This window comes from Lactuca serriola, chromosome 1 (assembly GCF_051521515.1).
Source record: "Lactuca serriola cultivar US96UC23 chromosome 1, Lser_US96UC23_V15, whole genome shotgun sequence".
NCBI classification, from domain to species: domain Eukaryota; kingdom Viridiplantae; phylum Streptophyta; class Magnoliopsida; order Asterales; family Asteraceae; genus Lactuca; species Lactuca serriola.
This window is the reverse complement of record NC_136408.1, coordinates 7,874,576-7,898,572: the sequence shown is the minus strand read 5'-3', so window position 1 is coordinate 7,898,572 and position 23,997 is coordinate 7,874,576. Positions and strand designations below refer to the sequence as shown.

The following is a 23,997-nucleotide window of genomic DNA, read 5'->3' as shown; positions in this document are numbered from 1 at the left end:
AGCCATAGTCTCCTGGTTGGAACTTTTCCATGTTACTGCTCCTCCATTTAGGGTAAATACCCAACCTGACTGAGAGCGGAAATTATCTCAGTCAGTCTGAAAGCTGGCGTCACTATACCCTCTCACTCTCAAGTCATCACTCCCACCAAGGGTAAGGATCCAGTCCTTAGTCCTTCGTAAGTACTTAAGAATGTTCTTTACTGCAATCTAGTGAGCTTTACCAGGGTTCCCTTGATATCTACTAACCATGCTCAAGGCGAAAGCCACATCAGGACGAGTACACATCATAACATACATGATCGAGCCAACGGCGGAAGCATAAGGTACTTGACTCATTTCTGCTATCTCGGAATCGGTACTCGGACTCTGAGTCTTACTCAGTTTGGTATTGCTTTGGATAGGCAATTCTCCTTTCTTGGAATTTTCCATGTTGAAACTTTTCAACACTTTGTCCAAGTTAGTACTTTGACTAAGTCATATTAGTCTTTTACTCATATTTCTCAATATCCTTATCCCTAGAATATAAGCAGCCTCTCTGAGGTCCTTCATAGTGAAACACTTCCCAAGATAGGACTTAACCTCCTACAAAGTCGGGATGTCGTTTCCTATGAGTAGTATGTCATCGACATACAATACCAAGAAGCTAACTATACTCCCACTAGCTTTGACGTATACACAGGACTCATCCTCGCTTCTCGAAAAACCAAAATCTTTGACTTTCTCATCGAAACAAAGATTCCATCTGCGAGATGCTTGTTTCAATCCGTAGATGGATTTCTCAAGTTTACATACTCTATTCGGTTACTTTGCATCCACAAAATCCTCTGTATGATTCATGTAGAAATCCTCAGCCAACTTTCCATTTAGGAAAGCGGTTTTGACGTCTATTTGCCATATTTCATAATCATGAAATGCAACTATGGCCAACATAACCCTTATAGACTTGATCTTGGCCACTGGTGAGAAGGTCTCATCATAGTCAACCCCAGGGGTTTGAGTAAAGCCCTTCGCAACCAATCGTGCCTTGAACGTATGCACTTCCCCTATCCATTTCGGTCTTCTTCTTGAAGATCCATTTTCACCCGACCATCTTACGGCCCAGTACATTGCCAACCAAGTTCCAAACTTGATTGCCATACATGGACTGAATCTCGCTATCCATTGCCTCTTTCCAATTCACAGACTCCGGGCCTGCTATGGCTTCCTTGTAGTTGTTAGGTTCATCCATATTTATCAGTGTACTATCACTAATAAATGTATAACCCTCGGTAGTTATATGAAAGCCATATAATACGGGTGGAACACTAACTCTACTGGAACGTCTAAGAGGTAAGGACTCGTCAATTGGTTCAACATGAGTTTCCTCCTCGGGTTGAGCGCTAGTGTTTGAGGTTCCTTCATCACTTGATTCTTGAAGCTCTTCAAGGTCAATTTACCTCCCACTGTCCTCTTGGCATATGAGTTCTCTCTCTCTCTCACACAGAAAACCCTTCTCCTTGCAATGAAGACAACATTGTCACTTGGTCTATAGAAGATATGTCCAAAGGACTTCTGCGGGTAGTCAATGAAAATACATCGCTCACTACAAGGTTCAAGCTTGTCGTGAGTCTCTCGTCTTACGAAAGCTTCGCAACCCCAAACCTTGATATGTGCCAACGAGGGAACCTTCCATGTCCACATCTCGTGAGGTGTTTTGGCAACCTTCTTAGTTGGGACTAAATTAAGAATATGGGCGACAGTATCTAAGGCATACCCCCAGAGTGAGATAGGTAATGAAGCTTGAATCATCATGGAACGAACCATGTCCTACAAGGTTTGATTGCGCCTCTCTGCCACACCATTCAACTGTGGTGTCCTAGGCGGCGTCATTTGTGAAACAATTCCACATTCCTTAAGATAGTCGTGGAACTTGATACTAAGATACTCACCACCTTGATCGGATCGGAGCATCTTTATCTTCCTTCCAAATTGATTCTCCACTTCTTGCTTAAACTCTTTGAACTTTTCAAAAGTTTATGACTTATGCTTGATTAAGTATATATACCCGTATCTGCTATAATCATCGTTAAAGTCACATAGAAGCGATTTGCATCCCTTGTAGTGGATCTAAAGGGTTCACACACATCATTATGTATGAGTGCAATAATCCCTCACCCCTTTCACAATACCCAATAAAGGGTGACTTAGTCATCTTTCCAAGAAAACAAGATTCGCACGTGTCATCCGACCTATGGTCAAACGACTCCAACACTCCATCCTTTTGGAGTTGGGCTATGTGTTTCTTGTTGACATGTCTAATACGACAATGCCACAAGCATGCTTTGTCCAAACCATTAGACGAATCGATATGCAACACATTATTTCCTAAGTTATCTACAACCATCACAGTTTTATATACTCCATTATAAGGCAATGCTTCAAAATAAAAGAGTACCATTATAGAAAGCATTTATAGAACCAATTTCATTATTAAACGAAAATCTAAAACCTTGTCTGTACAAACAATGAAAGGAAATAATATTCATCATCATCTCTGACGAGTAGCAACAATTATTCAACTCTAATCCTAACCACTACTAAGCACTAAGGAATAAAATCCAATCTTGGTAACAGGCGACGCTTTCCTATTCCCCATGATCAAGTTCATCTTCCCATGCTCCACATCCCTACTTCGTCTTAGACCCTGAAAGTCAGAACAAATGTAAAAACCACATCCTGTATCAAGGACACAAGAACTAGCATGTGATGAGTTATTAAATTGAATCGTGTAAATACCTACGAAGGTGGGCTTTATCTTCCCATCCTTGATATCATGCAGATACTTCGGGCAGCTTCGTTTCCAATTCCCTTTTTCATGATAATGGAAGCACTCTGCATCCTTTGGATTGGAAGAGGGGAGCAGCAGAACCACTTTTGGATCCACTGGAAGAAGAACCATCATGAGACTTTCCTTTGTGGCTCTTATAGGGAGCTTTCCTCTTATTCCCCTTCCCATGTCCAATTGCCAGGATTTGGGCAGCAGTAGTAGGAATGGGTACAATAGACTTGCCTTTTAAACCACTTTCAACAGTCCTAAAGTAGGCCTTGAAGCTTGCTTAGAGTGACTTCCTCCATGTTCATATGATAAGTCATTATAAACTGATCATAATAAGGAGGCAAAAAGTGTAGGATAATATCAATAGCCAACTCATCATCAATGTTGACCTTCAACTTCAACAAGCGGTCCATATACCTTTGCATCCTTTGAAAGTGGGCCAGGATGGACTCTTCATCCTTCATTTTTGTTGTTATCATGGAGGCAATGATTTCATACCTTTCTTGTCGATCACTTTGATGGTAACTTTCCATCAAGTCTTGGTGCATTTCAAAAGGTCAGAAGTCCTCATAGGACCTCTGAAGCTCAGGAGTAATAGTCACAATCATGATACACGACACCTTTGTCACGTCCTTCTCATGAGCCCTATACTCAGTCAATTGCTCAGGACTAGCAGTTTCTTCATCAATTTCCTTCAACTCTTTGTCAAGGACATATTCTTTATACTCGTATCGAAGGGCCATGTGTGTGTTACGAATCCAATCGTTAAAGTTGGACCCATCAAAGATTACCCTCCGACATAAGTTCATGAGGGAGAAAGAGCCAGAAGAGTTGGAGCCAAAAGCGTTGGAGGTAGACATATAAAAAAGAAAAACAAGTTTAATTAGATAGAAAATCCTTAATATGACACCCAAATGAGATATTAAGGCTAGGACCGTAACACAATAATTCACAATTCAGAAAAGGGATGTCGTAATCTAATTGCAAATTATTTTAATGGAGTTAAATGGCGATTTACCAATTTCACCACCCAAAGACAAAATTTGAAATAATTAAGTTTTATGAAATTCCTAGTTCTTTGAGATTTATTGAACTTTTCAATGACATGTTTCAATCTCGATTATGCCCTTTAAGTTTGTGACTGGGATACCGAGGATCACAAACAATGTGTGAATAACCATGAAAATATGCATGATATTCTCGATGTCATTTACCACCTAATTAATGTGCCGGTTAGCCACACACGCTCCATTGATCTATGATAAATCTCGAGCTACCCTTTGCCACCCTTCTCAGTCCCAAATTAGTGTGCCCGTTAGCCACACACGCTCCACTAACGACTTGGTAAGGTGCAAAGTGCAATTTCATGGAATAACATCATTTTCACATTTTCCTAAAGTAACTAAGATTGAGAATTTATGAAAACATTTAGTTCCTTTATAAGATCATTATACTTATTAATGAAGAATTAGTTTGTCCTATCCTACCTGTGACGACCCAAAAATCTTTTGTTAACGATGTTAGTTTTCTTTTATATAGGATTAAGTTGTACATATTTTTCATGCCAGATTATATGCTTATTATATAATAACATGATTAAAAAGAGATTAATTATGATTTAAAAGATTTAGTTAAAATTTAAATTATTATCTAGGATTTAGTTAGTAATTGAAAAAGATTAAAGGATGGTTATTATATATTTTTTTTATTTAAATCCAATTCAACGATTGTAAAGAAAAAGAGGAAATCATATATATTATGGTTAGGGTCGTTATTAAAAGAAGTATCCAAGATAAGGGTATCTAATTGTAAATTACAATTCAATCGGTGAATTGAATTATCTAGGTCTGACAATCGTGTCGTGTTCGGGTTGGCGTGTCGCGGGTTAGCGGGTTGACGGGTCAAAATATGTCAACCCAAACACGACCCATTTAAATATACAGGTCACGGGTTGGCGGGTTTGAAACATAAACTCATATATGACCCACCAACCCATTTATTTATACGGGTTCACAAGTTGGCGGGTTCGTGGGTCAAATTTGGGTTCGTGGGTCTAAATTTTAGATATTTAAGTCTTAAACATCCAAATGAAAATTAAAAACATTCGTAGAAATATGTTACAGACTTAGCCTTATAAGTTACGACTTATGACCTTAGACCATCCCCCACGAGTAATAATGTCAAAACAATCAAATGGTCTATGAATAAATGATATATATTATATAATACTTATTAAATATTAATAATTGATACATAAATACATTTAAAAATATAATAATTTTTTTTATTAAGAATATAAACGGGTTGGCGGGTTGACGGGTTAGCGGGTTGGCGGGTTGAAAAACTCAACCCAAACCCATTTATTTCGTGTCGTGTCACGTGTCGTGTCGAGAATTATCAGCCCTAGAATTATCTACCTAACTCACGATTGTATATTAGTTTTAAATAACCCTACGGAGGTTAAGGAAACTGCCACAACCTATCTGCTCTTCTTCGTTTCCGTTACCATATCGATTCACAATTTCACATACTTCCCCAACACCCTAAGTACACCGATCAAACCTCCTCCCTGGGGCTGCCATATTTGCGTCGACCAGAGAAAAAAAAGAAATAGGGAGAAAAACAAGTGTGAACAAGATATTAAAACAAGAGAGAGTGAGACTAGAGAAAAGGGAAGTTCGAGGGTGTGGTTATCTTGGGGACGTGATCAGGTCCTTCGAGAGTGGAAGAAGAGAAGCAAAACGTATTTGGCCTTGTTCTTACTATTGTGCGATCAACATCAGGTATGCACATACTAACTCGAGATTGAAAGGTCCGAAATTGTTATTGCGAAGTGCTACCAAAATCCGAATTAAAGCCTATGTCACTATGTGTTGTGAGATGATTCATGCCCCCTGATGCACTCGATCCCAGTAGCCCTATATGTTAGTGTTTTTAACCCTTGTTAGCTGTTGAATGACTTTGAATTGGTACCCAAACGTGTCCTGATTACTATTCCACCTCGCTGCTAATGTTTCTGTTGTAATACCCTTGCTGCATGATCTCTCTTTTTTCCATTGGTCTTGAATAATACCAGACATAAAGTGGTCGTCGTTTCTTTAAAGGTTCAAATTCTTTGTAACCTTATGTTATATGTTTTTAGTGATTCGTATACCAGTTTAAACCCTTATACAAATTCATCCACTATTTAGACATTATAGTACAATTATATTGGCCGCTTTTAGAATAAAATATGGAGTTACAATTAAAACCGTGAGTAGCAAGCTATACGATTTATATTTATAGAATGCACAGTAAAGTGGTGGGTGTTTTAAGAAATAATGATGATTCATGTTGACTAATTCTTAAGTAAAAGTGGTAATAAATTTCGGCTTTACATTCTTATTAATAAGACAAAAAAAATGAGGTTGAGCCATGGACGTACTATTTTGGTTGCAACGATTAATAGTATATTAATGTGGTTAAAAGTTCTTTGGCAATGTTATTAAACAATATACATAACTTTTACTTACATAAGCTTAGATTGTAATTGTAGTAAAATTATAAAGGATATTAATAAGAGGAAAACGTTATTAATTGGCTATCGTGTTTTATTATAAGTTTTTCTATTAATTATTTAAACTAATAAAATGGTAAGATGAGGATAATTATATGTATTATGTTTAGGTTCTCGACGACTTAAAGATATTACAAGGTGACAACTAGGGAAACCTTTTATATATATATATATATATATATATATATATATATATATATATATATATATATATATATATATATATATATATATATATATATATATATATATATATCGAGAAACTAAGGTGAGTCAATAGACTTTTCATAAACCTTGTACATAGTCGAAAACTATTTTTTGGAAACGGCTCGATTAGTCAAATTAGAATATTATTAATTGTTGATTATGCCTATATGTGCAGTATGAGATATGTCATTGTTTTGACTTTTGTGACATTTGCATGCTTAGTAAATTTAGTTGATATGCCTATCTTGGTACTTGATACGATAAATTGCAACTATGATATGCTATATGAAATGTGTGATATTTGACTATGACCTTGTTGAGTATCTTCTTGGTATAAATGTTATGAATCTTGATTATGATTATACGAATATTGCATGCTTGTACTTGATTTACGATCGATTATGTGAGGTTATGCATAAAGGGCAAGGGTAGAACCTAGCACTTAGCATGAAACCCTATTTGGATACATTTGAGCCTAGCTGGTTGAAAAATACCTTCTAGGAAAAGAGCTTAAGTCATTTATGAGTTGCTCGGTCTTTCTAGATGCCCGTGTGACACATGGTATGCATACACTTCGGTGTTTGCGGACTAGAGTGATGTTGGCCATTCGAACGAGGCTTGTACAAACATCACGTAGGTGTTGGGAGGTGGCGGACGAATGCCACCGCTTGTACCAACACCAGAACGACACCGTGATGTACTTGTACATTGCATAGTCGGAGTAGTGAAAGTGGAATCTTGGGGTCGGTGTGACGGGTGGGAGTCGCGAACCACCTAAAGCATTTGGTTGGCCAGACACACAAGCAGCGAACATGTTTTTATTTTGGGGTTAAGTATTACTATGAGACTACCTACGCCTATACGGTTATGATACATTCCTTTGATATGATGATATATGATTACCATATGATTATGCATGAAATAAGATTGTTGTTACACAAATGAACGATATGAGTGAATGAATGATACAAAATTGAATGATTGAATTTTAGGTGAAAGATGATTGATTAATGATTGATATGTATAATTTGTCTATATGATTATAATTTGAATGATTGACCCGTTAGGGGATGTTAATTTTTCCATTTGATTGTGTACAAACTCCTATTGGCTCACGAAGCATTTGTTGACACTTGTTTCTTTGCTTTGTGCCTTTATGATTGGTACATGTAGCTTAGGAGCTTGGCTTGGTGAGATGGGGTCATTTTGAGTACTTTATCTTATAGAATAAAGATGCCACTTGGACACGTTATTTACTTTTTGATACTTATGCTTCCGCTACAATAAAATATTTTTGATATTTTGGTCTTGAATTGAACGTAACATTGTGGTTTGAAATGTTTTTGAAATAAACAAAGTTTAAAGTCTTCCGCTGTATTTTCCGTTAAAAGATTTTAAGAGTAAATGAAAAAAATGACCAAAAATCATGATATTACACTACTCGTCCGGCTAACGACCCTTCACAAATCAAGGAAGCGGTGGGTCAGAGTGGACACTCATTCAACCGCCATTTTATATGCAGTTTCCTTATACCCCACTTATAGATCGGCTTCATGAATGAGACCTACTAACGGTAAGACCAGATTGTCTTATACATATATAAAAATATTAATTTGTTAATATTATAATAGTATAAAGGTTGAATTTTAAACTTTTAAAACTCTAGGGTTTAGAATTTAAATATTTCAAAATCAAAACTTTTTAATCAATAATTTAAATTCCAAAATTTGAGGGTAAATTTTGAAACTTTTCAAAACCTCTTAGATTAAATTTGAAAACAATTAAATAATCATATAATTAATGTTTATCACAAAAATTGACATAATCTACTTATATGGCAAGATAATTCAAATTAAATAATACAGATAATTAGTTTATTGATTATCTTAAAATTTAACAATTATCTTTTAATTGGATGAGGATAATCATTACCATATCAGAAAAATCGAATTGTATTGGTCAAAACAGTTTTTGGTAAAGATCCTAATCCAATTTTGGTCAAAATCCTGAAAAATCTGCCAACAGACGAGCCGACTCGTCGAGTCAAGCAATGGACTTGTCGAGTAGCCCCAACTCGTCGAGTCCCACAATGGACTCGTCGAGTTCATCAACCGATTGTAGATTTCAATTTGCTTCAGCTTTGAACAGTTAACCAATGTATCAAGATAACAAAAAACACCCTAAGCACTGATACCATTGATGAGCTTTGAGCACTACAACAATCATATGGTGCACATGCAACCCTAATGCTTTGGATCTAGGTTTTCTCAAGTTATACATGCAATATTAAATCATCCAAAGCATAAACCCTAACTAGCATACAATTTGTGAGCTTGTTATCCTTGGCCTTCAAGAGCTTAGTACCTGAAATGTGATACCTCTAATAAGTCACAAACACCAAAAGCAAGTTGGAAGAATATGAGAGAGATTAGGAGGCACTCAAAATCGGCTAGAGTTTTTCTTAGAAGCATAGGGACGATTTTGGGTATGTTAGGGGATCTATTTATAGTGTAGGCTCCTTAGGGTTTTAATCTTTGAAACCCCAATTTACTTGCTTAGGCCTTAAGCAATCCAATAACCCTTATGATAGGCCCTTGGACGAAATCTTCATGGACCCTCACATAGATTTCGTCCAACCCTAATCAATATGGATCATTTGCCTAAACTATAAGTATTACTGATGTACCTAATCAGTCCCTATTAATTTAATCAGTCTCTTTTGATCACTAAATTAATTCTTGATCAATAGTAATTAAATAATATGATTTATCAATTAATATATTATTCTTATAATATATTAATAAATCACAATTAACCTCTTTCTCAAATATTCATCCTATCAAATTGCTATGGTGAAGACAACACAAAAGGACCATGCTACTATTGGGTCAACTACATACCAATTATAGTTATGAACTTAGACATCTAATCCAACAGTGTTGTGTTAGCAAACAAAAACACGTTACATGTGGTGCCGTGTTCAATTTAAGAGAAAGTAATCTATGTTGTGTCATGTTAGGAAAAAAATGAAATGATTGCCTGATTTTCCACCTCTAGTTAAAGGTTGAAGTTCTATAAGTTTAAAATATGGACATAATATATAGGGATACGACGAGGGTAAATTGTAAACCTTTTCAAGTTTTACTTTTCATTAAAATATTTTGATAAATATGATATTTAGACATTTTTTTAAGTTTGCGTAGAGTTTGGGCGGTATTGTAAGATTTACGTATAATTATTTTATTTATATATGTTTCATATGTCCAAACCTTACTTAATATTTTTATAATATTCATTTTGGTTATATTTTTGGTACAATAGTTTGTTTATGGTGCTTACCCCTCTTATTCCAATTTTTTGTAAAGTTATTATTCATTATTATAAAATGCCCCCTTAGCTTTCTATAGATACCAAATACACATTCTAACGATTTTTCTATAGATTTAACAAGCAGGCTATAAAAACCAATCAAAATTTTGGACCAATCTGCAAAGATAGTCATCATAACTCTAGATAGAGTGAGGATCATTCATTGGATAAAATATATATTAAACTAGAATTCGTTTTCTAAACACATTCTTTTACCTCATGCCATTTGGAATTTCCTAGAATTAATTAAGAATTTTAGAAGATCAATATTGCAATCAACCATCTTTTTGGAACACACCGTAAAGAATGCAACTTCCACCCAACTTGGAAATGAAATCAGGCTAAGGCCTTCGAAGGGAAGAAACTAGACATTCTTACCAAGCTCCGTCACAAAACCTCATGCAAATTGAATTTCCATAGATTTAATTATGAATTTTACAATATAGCTAATGCGATTAGAATGCAAATTGAATTTCCATAGATTTAATTATGAATTTTACAATATAGCAAATGCGATCATAAGGTTTTCTATATCAATCTACATTGATTGAAATTTCTACAACATTTGTATTTGGAAATAGGTTAAGTCCTTTGAATGGAAGGAACTAGACTTCCATGCCTTTTCATGGATATAAAATTAAGGAAATACCATCTAGGCCTACAAGTCCCTGTCAACTATGAAAGCTTACACTAAAACTCTTATACTTGGACAATTAAAGTAAAATTTCTAAAAAAAATTATTATTATTATTATTATTATTACTATTATTATTATTACTATTATTATTATTATTATTATTATTATCTCTTTAAATATTTATAAAATCCTTATTATTTATTTAATTAACTTATCAATCCTTTATAGTTTTATTTCTTAATGTATACTTATTCTTATAGTATATTAAATTCTTTTGAAAAGTTGTATCACCCTACACATATTTATGATTAACTAGCTTATAGTATGTGGGAACCACATTTACAAAATTAATTAAACTTTCATAGTAAAAAAACTCAAAATTATAAATCAATTATTTTAAATAAATTATTAATTAAGAGATGTTTTTTTAGTTATATAAAATTATAATCTTTAATTTAAATAAATGTTTGACCTTATCATCTGTATTAATTTTATTTTAATTTCTATTATAATGTTATTAATTTAATATAATTAAAATGAAAAATTTAAAATTTAAAATTTAAAATGGAGAATTATTATATTGACAAGTAACATGACATTAATTAAGATGTCTAATAAGATGACACATGATCAAAGAAGAATAAACATATTTTTTTATTAGAATATGAATTGTTGTTTAATTTGGTGTTGTTGCACACAACATAGAATAACAATTTTTACCAAAAAAATATGATCATATCTTACGATAAAGATCATAAATTCATAAAAAATTCCACAAAACAACCATTTGTATCTTGTAAGTTCAATCAGTGTAGCTTACAACACGAAGATTTCTCATCAGTTGGCGAATTAATCACTTTTGCAGAAAATTGGGGAAGAAACCCAAGGAAGGCGATGAGATTTCTCAACATATGTCACAGCCTAATTTGGATCTTATGGAAACTTAGGAATGACCGAGTGTTCAATGGAGTATTTCATACTTCCACTTATGGTGCTGGGACAATTAAGTCAGTGGTGTATTTTTGGATAAAGTGCAGGGGCACAGAAGGAATTGGTGATCGGGAAAACTGGAACGTTTCTCTATTTATATTTTAAGTTCATACTAATGTATCTCATTCCATGAATGTTTCTGTTTCGACTTTGTAATCCCGTTCCCTTGCTAGTTACTTGCTAGTGGTGGTTCGTTTTCTTAATAATATTCGCTGTTTCAAAAAAAAAAAATCAAGGTTGTAGTTTAAGAAAATAACTTCATTCGTTATATTTATGTTCGAAACCTTTTTATCCCATGAAATGCATAATCTTTTTATCTTTTATTCTTACTTATCTTTCTAACTATATTTTTATATATGACAAATATTATATTTTAATAAAGTTAATAATATGTTAATATACTTTATCCTCGTATTAAATAAAAAAAATAAAAAAAAATATTTAATTTCTAATGTAATACCAACTTTTTACCATTGATCAAATATTTTAACCAAATATTTAAAACGCCTCTCAAAGTTAAAAAGATATTGACCAAATTAATGATATCGTGTGTTAATTATTACTAAATGCCAAAGTTAGTAACATAAAGAGGAAATTTTGTAATACATTCACACACAATTAGCATGAAAATTAACATATTTATTTTAAGAGTTTATTTCATAAAATATTTTACATTTTGATATGTTGATATTTTTTAGATTTTTTTTATCAAAAAGTACATAATTTTTACCTACTTTTTATTTCAATCACTAAACCGATTACCGACAGATAAATTGAGTTTATTCCATGAAAATTCATACATTTTGTATTTTATTATTATTATTATTATTATTATTATTATTATTATTATTTACAAAATAAAGCTAACTTTAATACATTCTTTGTTATTTCACAATGTATGAGGCCCGTGCATTATATTGATTGATTAAAAAAATTAAATATAAGATGTAGACATTAAGTATTTTCTAAATTAAAATTTTGAAATAAATATAAATGAAATAATGAATAAGTAATTCAATCTATACTAATAAAAAATTATTATCATGTTTTAAATAATCATGTTCAATATGAATGTGTAAAAATTAAGTATTTTTTAAAGTAAACTACAAGGACCATTTATGTAATTTGTCTTAATTAATCTATACTAATAAAACTAATTAATATAAATTCATAGGAATTAATTAATATATTAATATTAATAAGAATTCACAAATGGAGGTTTATTATATACATTAATTCACATTAATTACTATGAGGTGATATTTAATAGGTGGAAATTGAATAAAAATGAAAAAAAATACAAAAATGACAAGTGGAAAAGAAATAATTCAAAAACTCTTAGAAAATGACATGTGTCAAATTCAATGATAACATGACATTTGACAAAATTATCTTTATTTATTAGGGTAGATTAATGAAATAACAAAGTTAACCATATGTCTCTAACTTACATGCTCATAAGCATCGATCATATAAAGAATAACCGATTCTACAACGTAGATCATATTGTTGTTGCTTCTTTTTCTTTCTTTTTCTTGTACACCACATTGAGCCCCTTTAAATGGTTTCTTATTCAAGCATTAGAACGTAAACTTAAAATTTGCTATTGTGAAGATGAAACTCCTCTATTTAGCCCATGTTCCAAGACTATTTTCACAAGGTCTAATGATATGTTTTATTTTCATAGTGTAATAGATAATTTTATAAGTAAGTTGCTATTTATTATTTATTACTTTTTTTTTAAACTTTTAAGACCATTTTATCTCAAGTATTAAAAGCGTTTCAAAATGGATAGACAAATTTATTGTCATGTTTTTCATTACCTATCAACATTTTACAATAACTAATAAAATCAACATGAAGCTTAAGTGACCACCAAATGCACTATTAACACCGAAAGACGTATTAGAGGAATTCATTGTTACATATGCTTGAATAAAGATGTTTAGGAGAATATGTTTTGATCCACGAGTAGACATTCCAATCATTAATAAAGATCTCACCATGGTTCACGTTAAGCTAATGTCTGAGATCCTCCATTCATACAATGCCTGAAAAAAAAATGTAATTTCATGTTGGAGGTTATAAAGATAAAAAATAACTAATGCATGCGATCATCCATCCATACAATGTTTGAATAAATTTAGTACTCCTTGTAAAACGTTGATAAATACTTTAAACAAAAAGGTCTTAAATGTTAAAAATAACAACTTATTGCAAACTTGTCCCAACATTCTATTAAAATAAAGATACTATTAGACTTTGTGAAAATAGTCTTGGGACATCCTTTGAAAACATACTCAATCTTGTGAAAATAACAACGAGATATGAGGTAAATATATGAGCTTCATCCTCACATATTAAATCCATTTCAAACATTCATTATTAAGTTTATGTATTTGATGCCAACCCGTTGGGGAGGTATGGTGGGGAGCGACGCGATGCGTGACGCCCAGGCAGGCGTGCCCTCAGCCGGATGGCTTCGGGCGCAACTTGCGTTCAAAAACTCGATGGTTCACGGGATTCTGCAATTCACACCAAGTATCGCATTTTGCTACGTTCTTCATCGATGCGTGAGCCGAGATATCCGTTGCCGAGAGTCGTTTGTGATTCCAAGGAGGCCACGACCTGTACGCACACCGCAAACGGGGCGAAACAGGTAGTGTCCTTCTCATTTTTGTTTTCCTTGGCACATACCGTGCCGGGGTTTTGTTATGGTCCAACGGAATCCATGATGCCCCAAAAAAGACACCACGAACTCACGTCGGGAAGGGTTAGGGGATAAGGACCGAGGCCCTTATCACGGTCACCCCGTTGTGGTTACATGTTCACGGGTCGTTCTGCCTTGCAGGGTTCGACAATGATCCTTCCGCAGGTTCACCTACGGAAACCTTGTTACGACTTCTCCTTCCTCTAAATGATAAGGTTCAGTGGAATTCTCGCGACGTCGCCGGCGGCGAACCGCCCACGTCGCCGCGATCCTAACACTTCACCGGACCATTCAATCGGTAGGAGTGACGGGCGGTGTGTACAAAGGGCTTGAAGAAGAAGTCATTTTAGGGAATCCAATATGATATACAAAAAAAAGAAGGAGCATAAACGTGACTAGAGATTTATAATTAATTATTTTTAAGTGATTGGTGTTTAGGACGCACATGAATTAGATGGATACTAGACTCTATTATAAAATTACAAAGAATAAGTTAAAGTTAAATTTATTCTGATAAAACAGTTTAGGCCTAAAAAAAAAATACAAAATATAAAATTTTTTATATAATAAACTTAATTTACCAGTTGATAACGAGTTTCATGTGCAAAATAACAATGAATAAGTAAAGTTATTATTATTATTATTATTATTATTATTATTATTATTATTATTATTATTATTATTTTGAAAAAGGTCTAAATTAAAAAAATCAAAATCAAAATATAGAGTCTTTATTATTTTTATACAATTTTAATTGATATGATTTTATCAGCATTATTTTTTATTATATGTTAAAACTCTTGTGAATCATCATAATTTTATATCGTTCTCACTAGTAAATATTCGATTTATTAAAAACAACATATTTAATCGAGAGACGGATATAACATAGTTTTTAATATCATTAATATTTTTGGTTCTTCCAATTTAGTTTGATATCGATATTTTGGCTCCTCTAGTTTGTTAGTATACTAGGTGTGAGACCCATGTATTACATGAGTTTAATTAAAAAAAATAAATATAAAATTTTAACAATTTCAAAAGTTTGAATTTATAAGAAAAATGAGAAAAAATTTAAATTATTATAATTAATAAGACTTTAATGTATTGAATATATTAAATATATAAATCCTTTCTAATAAATACTTTACATATATACTACCTTACACATTAAATGTGGAATTTTAATTTAATAAAATAAAAAATACAATAAAATGACAAGTGAAAAATAGAAAATGACATGTGTCCAAATGAAAGAGAAGAGGACATGTGGCAAAAAAAACCTTCATTTATTATAGGAGATATAATTATAAAAGAAGAGAATTTTGATTAAAACTTTTATTTTAACTTTGTTTATTTATTTGGAATGATACAAGCAAAAGGCCAAAAGCCTAAAGTAATGTACTCTTACACAAACACAACAACAACAACAACCCATGACATTTAGTCGAGAACAACAAACACGTTGACTGCACGTGACCATCTACCAACCCAATATACTGTTAAACAGGTGGAGAGTGAATGTGACTTTAATGCTGAAACCCCACCACCATCACCCCCACCACCGTCATCATATTCAAGAATCAAGATTCACCAACATCATCTCCTCTTTCAATCTAAAGATACAGTTTTGATTTTACCCTTTTGCCCCTCTCACACCTCCAAGAACCACCGTACCAAACGGTGGGGCCCGCTTTCCACCACCAGATCCGGGCCCCACTTCCGTAGATTACAACTCATAGCATCAAAAAAAAACCCATCCATCAAACCAATCTGCATCTCTTCCTACGCATTCGACTTCCATTTTCTCTCTAAAAGTTCCATTAACCTTTTCGTTGTCGATCTCTCCTTGTACCCATATCTTTCTTTGATTATAATAATCCCACAAAACTTATAATAATATTAAATTGGGGTTTGTTCTAAATTATATAGATAAAAAATTACACATATGTCGCTGTTTACATTACGTTTTCGGTATTTTTTCGACGCGGGTTTAGGCCTTAGGGGTTTATGAAAAGGGTATTTGAAGAAAGCGAGTAAAGTGAAAAAAACGCTCTGTACTTTGTGAAGAAACTCTTCAATTTATGGCTACCAAAGGAAGACTGGTAGCCGGGTCGCACAAGAGGAATGAGTTTGTCTTCATCAATGCGGATGAAGTTGGAAGAGTAAGTTGAGCTCTAAAATGCTGCAACATTTTTTTTTATACGAATTAGACTGATTTGAGGCAGATTTTTCCACTTTTAGTGCAATGTGTGTTCTTGGTGTTAATATTTTAGTTTGAAATCCGCTAAGTCTTATCTTCTCATTACTTTTGTCGCTGGTTTAATGCTGTTTAGAACATTTGCTTTTTGGGAGAAGTTAAAGTGAATGCATCTCGAATTTTGTTTTGAGTCACGGAATTTATCTGTATTTCTAGCTGTAAGACATTAATTCACACATGCTAAACATCACTCTTCTTCGTGAACCAAATTTTGTATTTTGTCTAATTTTAATTTCTTTAACTCATTCATGATTTTATTGTATCCTTTTCAATTATCTGGCTTCATGAAGATCCTAATTGCTTTTAAGCTGCAAACTTTTGATGTTCTTAATTTCTCCTTTTTTAAACAAGATTTGATGAAGATTCCTATTTTGGGCAATTGGGTCTTTGGATTCTTGTTTTGAAAGTACTTTTGCTTCAACAGGTGACCTCTGTAAAAGAATTAAGTGGGCAGATCTGCAAGATTTGTGGAGACGAGATTGAAATAAGTGTGGATGAGGAACCATTTGTGGCTTGCAATGAATGTGCATTTCCTGTTTGCAGACCTTGCTATGAATACGAAAGAAGAGAAGGCAATCAAGCTTGCCCTCAATGCAAAACCAGATACAAACGAATAAAAGGTATCAATAATGCTCTACTTCTTTCCAATTCTTGCTAGTTTCATGCATGTCTTTTTAGTGAAAAGAAAAGGAATGAGTTGAAAAGTTTAATATCAGGGAGTCCAAGAGTGGAAGGTGATGAAGAAGAAGATGAATTTGATGATCTGGATAATGAATTTGATGTTAGGAACTGTGAGGCTGTGCTTTCATCACGCCTTAATACCAACCCTGAATCAGCCAATATTTACGGTTTTGCCACTCCATCAGAGATGGATGAAGCCACGCTAAACCCAGATATCCCGCTTCTTACATACAGTCAAGAGGTAATAACACAATTAATTACACTCTATGTACATTTGCTTTAAGGTAAAAAATTGAAGATTTATGAACTTACTAATAATTTGAACTTTCAAAAACTAAAGGATGATGAAGTTTCACCTGAGAAAAAAGCTATAATTATCCCACCAATCATGAGTCGTTCAAAGCGAATTCATCCTATGCAGTTTTCCGATACTGGTTCGGTAGTCTCTTGTAAGTTCTCAAATTTCTTATGTGTGTGTTGATTTATGGTGTAGTTGTGTGTGGTTAGGTTTAATGTTAGTGTGGTTATTGGTGTTTTTGTTGTAGTGCCACCTAGACCAATGGATCCTAAGAGAGATATAGCAGTTTATGGATATGGAACGGTTGCATGGAAGGATAGAATGGAAGCATGGAGGAGAAGACAGTCTGATAAACTTGAGATGGTTAAGCACAATGTGAATAGTGGATGTGAGCTTGATGGAGATATGGATGATTGCGATTTACCCAAGTAAATAGTTTTTATTTTTGTTTATATTTAAAGCTATGTATGGATGTTTGATTTTGACATAATAGAGAAAGTCAGAAAGGCAACTAATAGAAATTTATAAACTTTTTTGGTTTTATATAGGATGGATGAGGGGAGGCAACCACTATCAAGAAAGCTACCGGTTTCTTCAAGCAAGATAAATCCATATAGAATGGTGATTTTGATGCGAGTGGCAATTCTTGGTCTCTTCTTTCATTATAGAATCCTTCACCCTGTTCGTGATGCATACGGTTTGTGGCTCACATCGATTATTTGTGAGATATGGTTTGCTGTTTCATGGATCTTGGATCAATTCCCAAAATGGTTTCCTATTGAACGTGAAACATACTTGGACCGATTGTCATTAAGGTATACGCAACCCTCTTTCTTCCCTTTTATCACATTAACACCGGTTCGAGTTCCAGTCCCAGTGCACAGTACGACTTGTTCTATCATGTCATGTCCTTGAGTGCTTACAATTGTGTTAAAAGATGGTTACTTTGTATAAAGGTATGAGAAAGATGGGAAGGCTTCTGAGCTTGCTCCTATAGATGTTTATGTGAGTACGGTTGACCCGTTAAAAGAACCACCACTCATTACCGCAAACACGGTGTTATCGATTCTTGCGGTGGATTATCCGGTGGACAAGGTGGCTTGTTATGTATCCGATGATGGTGCCGCCATGCTTACATTCGAAGCACTATCAGAAACATCCGAGTTTGCAAGGAAGTGGGTTCCGTTTTGCAAGAAGTTTAACATAGAGCCACGAGCTCCCGAGTGGTATTTTGCTGAAAAAGTTGATTATCTTAAAGATAAAGTACATCCTGCTTTTGTCCGAGAACGCCGTGCCATGAAGGTTGGAAAATGACTTTCTTTTTTTTGTTAAGCTTGGTCATATTTTTTGATTTGATATCTGATACAATCATATTATCCAATCATTTGAAATACAGAGGGACTATGAGGAGTTTAAGATAAGGATAAATGGGCTTGTGGCCATGGCTGAGAAGGTTCCAGAAGAAGGATGGACAATGCAAGATGGGAGTCCATGGCCAGGAAACAACGTTAGGGATCATCCCGGAATGATCCAGGTATTATAGCATCATACTTTCATTTCTTTCTATCACAACATTCTACTTTCAGTTCTTGTCTTATTATGACATTGTATTTTGAAAAATCTACCCAACTATTGAACTATAATATTTCAGAATTGCTATGCATTTGGATGACAATAACATTATAACTCGGGATATTACTCGAAGTAAAATGCAGTAGTATGAAAAAAAAACCGAATGTAGAATGCTAATGTAAACAAATCAACGAAAGTACATTGTTATTTCTTCCATTTGACCTTCAAGTGTATTCAACAGGTTTTCCTAGGAAATAATGGTGTCTTGGATGTTGAAGGAAACGAACTACCACGTCTTGTTTATGTTTCTCGAGAGAAAAGACCAGGATTTGACCACCACAAAAAAGCTGGTGCCATGAATGCTTTGGTATGAACTTTTATCTTTATTACCATATGGATTATATTTTTTCAATATCATTAGTTGTTGCTATTAATTAACCTATTGTTCTTTCTTTTATGTAGATCCGAGTGTCGGCTGTGATCACAAATGCACCTTATATGCTGAATGTTGATTGTGACCACTACATCAACAACAGCAAAGCGCTCAGAGAATCAATGTGCTTCATGATGGATCCCATAAATGGGAAGAAGATTTGTTATGTACAGTTTCCTCAAAGATTTGACGGGATCGATCAGCATGATAGATACTCAAATCGCAATGTTGTGTTTTTTGATGTATGTCACATTTTGTTACTCGGGATACCTCAAAAATATTCTTTTAAGATAGCCTAGTTTTGGTTTCTAATACTTTATTATTGTTAGAACAGATTAATATGAAAGGACTTGATGGAATCCAAGGGCCGATATATGTTGGGACCGGATGTGTTTTCAGGAGACAGGCGTTGTATGGACATGATGCTCCGGCCAAGAAGAAACCTCCCGGAAAAACCTGCAACTGCTTGCCTGAATGGTGTTGCTGTTGTTTCAAATCAAGAAAGAAGAAAAGCAAGGGAAATGCAAAGAAGAAAACAAGAAAGATGAAGAAGATGAGGGAAGCTTCAAAGCAGATACACGCATTGGAGAATATCGAAGAAGGGATTGAAGGTAAATGACCGGTTTCAAGGTATTTTGAAGTTTGATTCTTTTAGTTGTGTTCTTGAAAGGAACTTTTTTTTTTTGTAGGAACTAGTGGTGAAATATCTTCACTCGCGCCTCAGATAAAGCTTGAAAAGAAATTCGGACAATCTCCGGTGTTTATCGCTTCAACACTTTTGGAAGAAGGCGGTGTTCCTTCTTTAGCGAGCTCGGCATCACTCTTGAAAGAAGCCATTCATGTCATTAGTTGTGGTTATGAAGATAAAACCGAATGGGGAAAAGAGGTGTGTGAAATAAAAATAAAATTTATATGCATACAAATATGCATCAGGCATATTGTTGTGCCCGATGCATATTATATGCATCGGGCACATTGTTATGTATCAGGTACGAAATTTGTGCCTGATACATAGAATTATGTATGAGGCACATTGTTGTGCCGTATACATATTGATTTTATATTTTGTATTTTGGGATTTTTCATTAAGCTATGAAGTTAAAATGCAAACGACAAAACAGGTGGGATGGATATACGGTTCGGTTACCGAGGATATCCTGACGGGATTCAAGATGCATTGTCACGGGTGGCGGTCGGTGTATTGTATCCCGAAGAGGCCCGCATTTAAGGGTTCGGCTCCGATTAATCTTTCGGATCGTCTTCATCAAGTTCTTAGGTGGGCCCTGGGGTCGGTTGAAATCTTGTTGAGTAAGCATTGTCCGATATGGTATGGTTACGGGTGCGGTTTGAAGCCTTTGGAAAGGTTTTCTTACATAAACTCTGTTGTCTATCCCTTGACCTCCGTTCCATTGGTTGCTTATTGCACACTTCCAGCAGTGTGTCTCCTCACCGGGAAATTTATCATTCCCGAGGTAAGAAAATAGCAATATACTTTTAGATTTGTTAATTATTTATAGCATCCTACCTTCATTTCTCCTTACGACATCATTGTATTTTGAAAAATCTACCCGATTTTAGCGTTGTCATCCAAAGACAAAGTAATTTACGATTGATAATTATAGCATTATAATTTGGTGGATTTTCGAAAGTTCACTTACGAAAATCATCTATAATAAATAAATATTTCTTTCATTTAGCACTTATGAAAACCATTTTCTAGGGTTTGGGTAACCTAATTTTGTGTATGTCTGATTATTTAAGGGCTAAGTAACCAGTTTAAACTGGCTGCATCAAAACTGGTTATCAAAGAGTAGACTAAATTACTTATATATCCTGGTGTTTGCTATTAATTTCTTAAATGCTCAAAATTTGCCCAACTTTTAGCAGTAGAAGCACATCCCAAGTCTGTCTCTTGCAACATGTTTATAATATTGTATCATATCTTCTTCTTGCAGATAAGCAATTACGCGAGCATTCTCTTCATGCTCATGTTTTTATCAATTGCTGTAACAAGTGTCTTAGAAATCCAATGGGGTCGTGTGGGCATAGACGATTTTTGGAGAAATGAGCAATTTTGGGTGATCGGTGGTGTGTCCTCCCACTTATTTGCTCTTTTTCAAGGTCTACTTAAAGTCTTGGCTGGTGTCAATACAAATTTTACAGTCACTTCCAAAGGAGGTGATGATGGGGAATTTTCAGAGCTCTATCTTTTTAAATGGACAAGTCTCTTGATCCCACCGTTGACTTTATTGACCTTCAATATAATCGGTGTGATTGTTGGGGTCTCGGGCGCGATTACTAACGGATACGAGTCGTGGGGTCCGCTTTTCGGGAAACTGTTCTTTTCGATATGGGTGATTTTACATCTTTACCCTTTCCTCAAGGGTATGATGGGAAAACAAAGTGGTGTTCCGACTATAATTGTTGTTTGGTCAATCCTTTTAGCTTCGATTTTGACTTTGTTGTGGGTGCGGGTCAACCCGTTTGTTGGTAAAGGTGGGATCAGTTTGGAACCTTGTGGGCTGGACTGTGACTAAGAACGATAAGGTATGAGTATCGTCGAGTAGTGTAGATTGAAAGAAAGAGGTTGATTAGTGTTTGTAGATAACAAAAGGCAGGGAGTTGTGGCTAGAATATTGAGTTGACTTTGACAAGTCATATTTTGACTTTTTTGGGATTCTCATTTTGATTTATTCTTTTAGGTTTGGGGATTATTGTAGGATGAAGGGATGGAATTCAGGATATTTATCTGTCATGTAAATCCCATGAGGACATAAAATATTAGACATTATTATATAATTTGGTGTTCATTTTCCGGACAGGTGAAATGATATTTGTTACATGTTTTGTATGTCTTCTCTCGATATTTAACAACATAATATTTTGAACCATAATTTGTATTTACATGTTAAGTGTTTATTATTTGTTGTATGCTAATCTATTTTATTATGTTTTTTGCTTTAGTTTATTCGTATACGTTTCAAACTTTCATCTTCTGTAGGTGGTTTTTTTTTTTTTTTTTTTTTTTTTTTTTTTTTTTTTTTTTTTTTTTGGTAAAATCAGAAAGACATTTGCTATGTTGGCTATTTTGAAGGAGCATAAAAACAGTTATTATGTTGATTTGCTAGACTTATCATATGTTGTATTTTATTGGGATATCTCAGTAATTTACTATAAGGTTGAACCGAAATATCTATATATTATTTATCTCTATTGTCTTTTGTCAATGACTTAACTGGTGTGTGTTCTACCTTGGTCATAGTCGTGATAAGCATTCATAATTTCCAGTATGTTTTTATGAATATTACATTAGTTTTTAATATTTCTTTTGTTTTGTTGTAACTGATGTTTATAATTAATTATTAGTTGACTCATAGTGTGAAATCGTGTTAAAGAATAGTAATAGTCTCCGACATTGATTTATGGCCACTTCCTAATTTGTACTCAACTTTTTTCGACCAATTTCAAAATTTTAGCTCAAGAGAGTGAGTGCGGTTTTACCTTACCTTAACCACGGTTTCAAGGAGGAACACCGCTCCCTGACCGCGGTTTCAAGTTCATACAATTGAATAATACTAATTGAAAACAAGTTAACCAATGACTCTGATACTACTGTTGGGTTTTTTTATACAAACAATCCTATGTGTACATGCAACCCTAGAATTGAATCTATGTTTTCACTATTAGATACACAACATTATGAACACATAATAAAACCCTAATATGGCTTACTATTTTCGAAATTCACCAAGAAGGTTAGATTACATACCTCTTGTTGTTATATTGTAATAACAACTTAAATCTTCAAACCCTAAGTCTTGAAAGCAAGCACCACAAGTGTAGTGCCTCTAATGGCTCACAAACACCAAGAGCAAATGGAGAGGTAATAGAGAGAGAAGAAGGAGGTAGAAATCGGCCCTAAGAACCCTTTAGGAAGCATGGATGAATTTCATTAGCCACGAGGTCTTTATATAGGGTTGGGATTAGGGTTTCAGTCCTTATCCTTATCCAGTTACTTGCCCACCAAGCAACCACAAGATAAGCCTTGAAAAACCCTTATCTCTTGGGCCTTGGACGATTTCAAGGATATCCTTATCCTTGAATTCGTCCATCCTTTAACAAGGATAACCATTGCCCTATTTTGCAACTATCACGTAATTATAATTCAGCCCCTCTAGTTTAATTAATTACACTTGATCACAAAATTAATTCCTGATTAATTATTGACCAATATTAATTAAACAAATATGATTTCTCCTTTAATATATTATTCTTATAACATATTAATAAATCATAATAACCTCTTTCTCTATTATTTCTCCAGTCAAGTTGCTCTGGTGAAGGCAACCCAAAAGGACCAAGCACAATCGAGTCAAGTACTTGACAAATATGGTTACGGGCTTAGACACTAATCCAACAGTCTCCCACTTGGATAAGTCTAGTAACTATAATAGTAAGTACTACCCAATT

General features: G+C 34.1%; 1 protein-coding gene, 1 non-coding gene and 1 pseudogene across 2 annotated transcripts; 1 reads left to right on the top strand and 2 right to left on the bottom strand.

Annotated features, from left to right (window-relative positions):
* Positions 1 to 14,019: 14,019 nt before the first annotated feature.
* Positions 14,020 to 14,175, bottom strand: LOC145080604 (5.8S ribosomal RNA). Its single transcript, XR_013695204.1, has one exon. It is a non-coding gene; the product is annotated as a 5.8S ribosomal RNA (ribosomal RNA).
* A 264-nt stretch (positions 14,176 to 14,439) lies between these two features.
* Positions 14,440 to 14,600, bottom strand: LOC145080872 (18S ribosomal RNA; annotated as a pseudogene).
* Positions 14,601 to 15,878: 1,278 nt separating this feature from the next.
* LOC145093569 (cellulose synthase A catalytic subunit 2 [UDP-forming]-like) lies at positions 15,879 to 22,378 on the top strand. The gene is made up of 14 exons (XM_079031757.1): positions 15,879 to 16,448; positions 16,968 to 17,163; positions 17,260 to 17,465; positions 17,565 to 17,673; positions 17,770 to 17,950; positions 18,071 to 18,337; positions 18,479 to 18,824; positions 18,919 to 19,056; positions 19,336 to 19,461; positions 19,557 to 19,769; positions 19,862 to 20,138; positions 20,217 to 20,413; positions 20,649 to 20,999; positions 21,483 to 22,378. The coding sequence occupies exons 1-14, from the start codon at positions 16,368 to 16,370 to the stop codon at positions 22,062 to 22,064; spliced, it is 3,270 nt and encodes a 1,089-aa protein (XP_078887883.1). The 5' UTR covers positions 15,879 to 16,367; the 3' UTR covers positions 22,065 to 22,378.
* Positions 22,379 to 23,997: the final 1,619 nt, after the last annotated feature.

Excerpts from the sequence above, each read along its gene's own strand:
- LOC145093569 (XM_079031757.1), top strand. The coding sequence starts at position 16,368 with ATGGCTACCAAAGGAAGACTGGTAGCCGGGTCGCACAAGAGGAATGAG. Across the intron at positions 17,164-17,259 it reads CAGATACAAACGAATAAAAG|GGAGTCCAAGAGTGGAAGGT; the intron begins GTATCAATAATG and ends GTTTAATATCAG. Across the intron at positions 18,338-18,478 it reads TTGGACCGATTGTCATTAAG|GTATGAGAAAGATGGGAAGG; the intron begins GTATACGCAACC and ends CTTTGTATAAAG.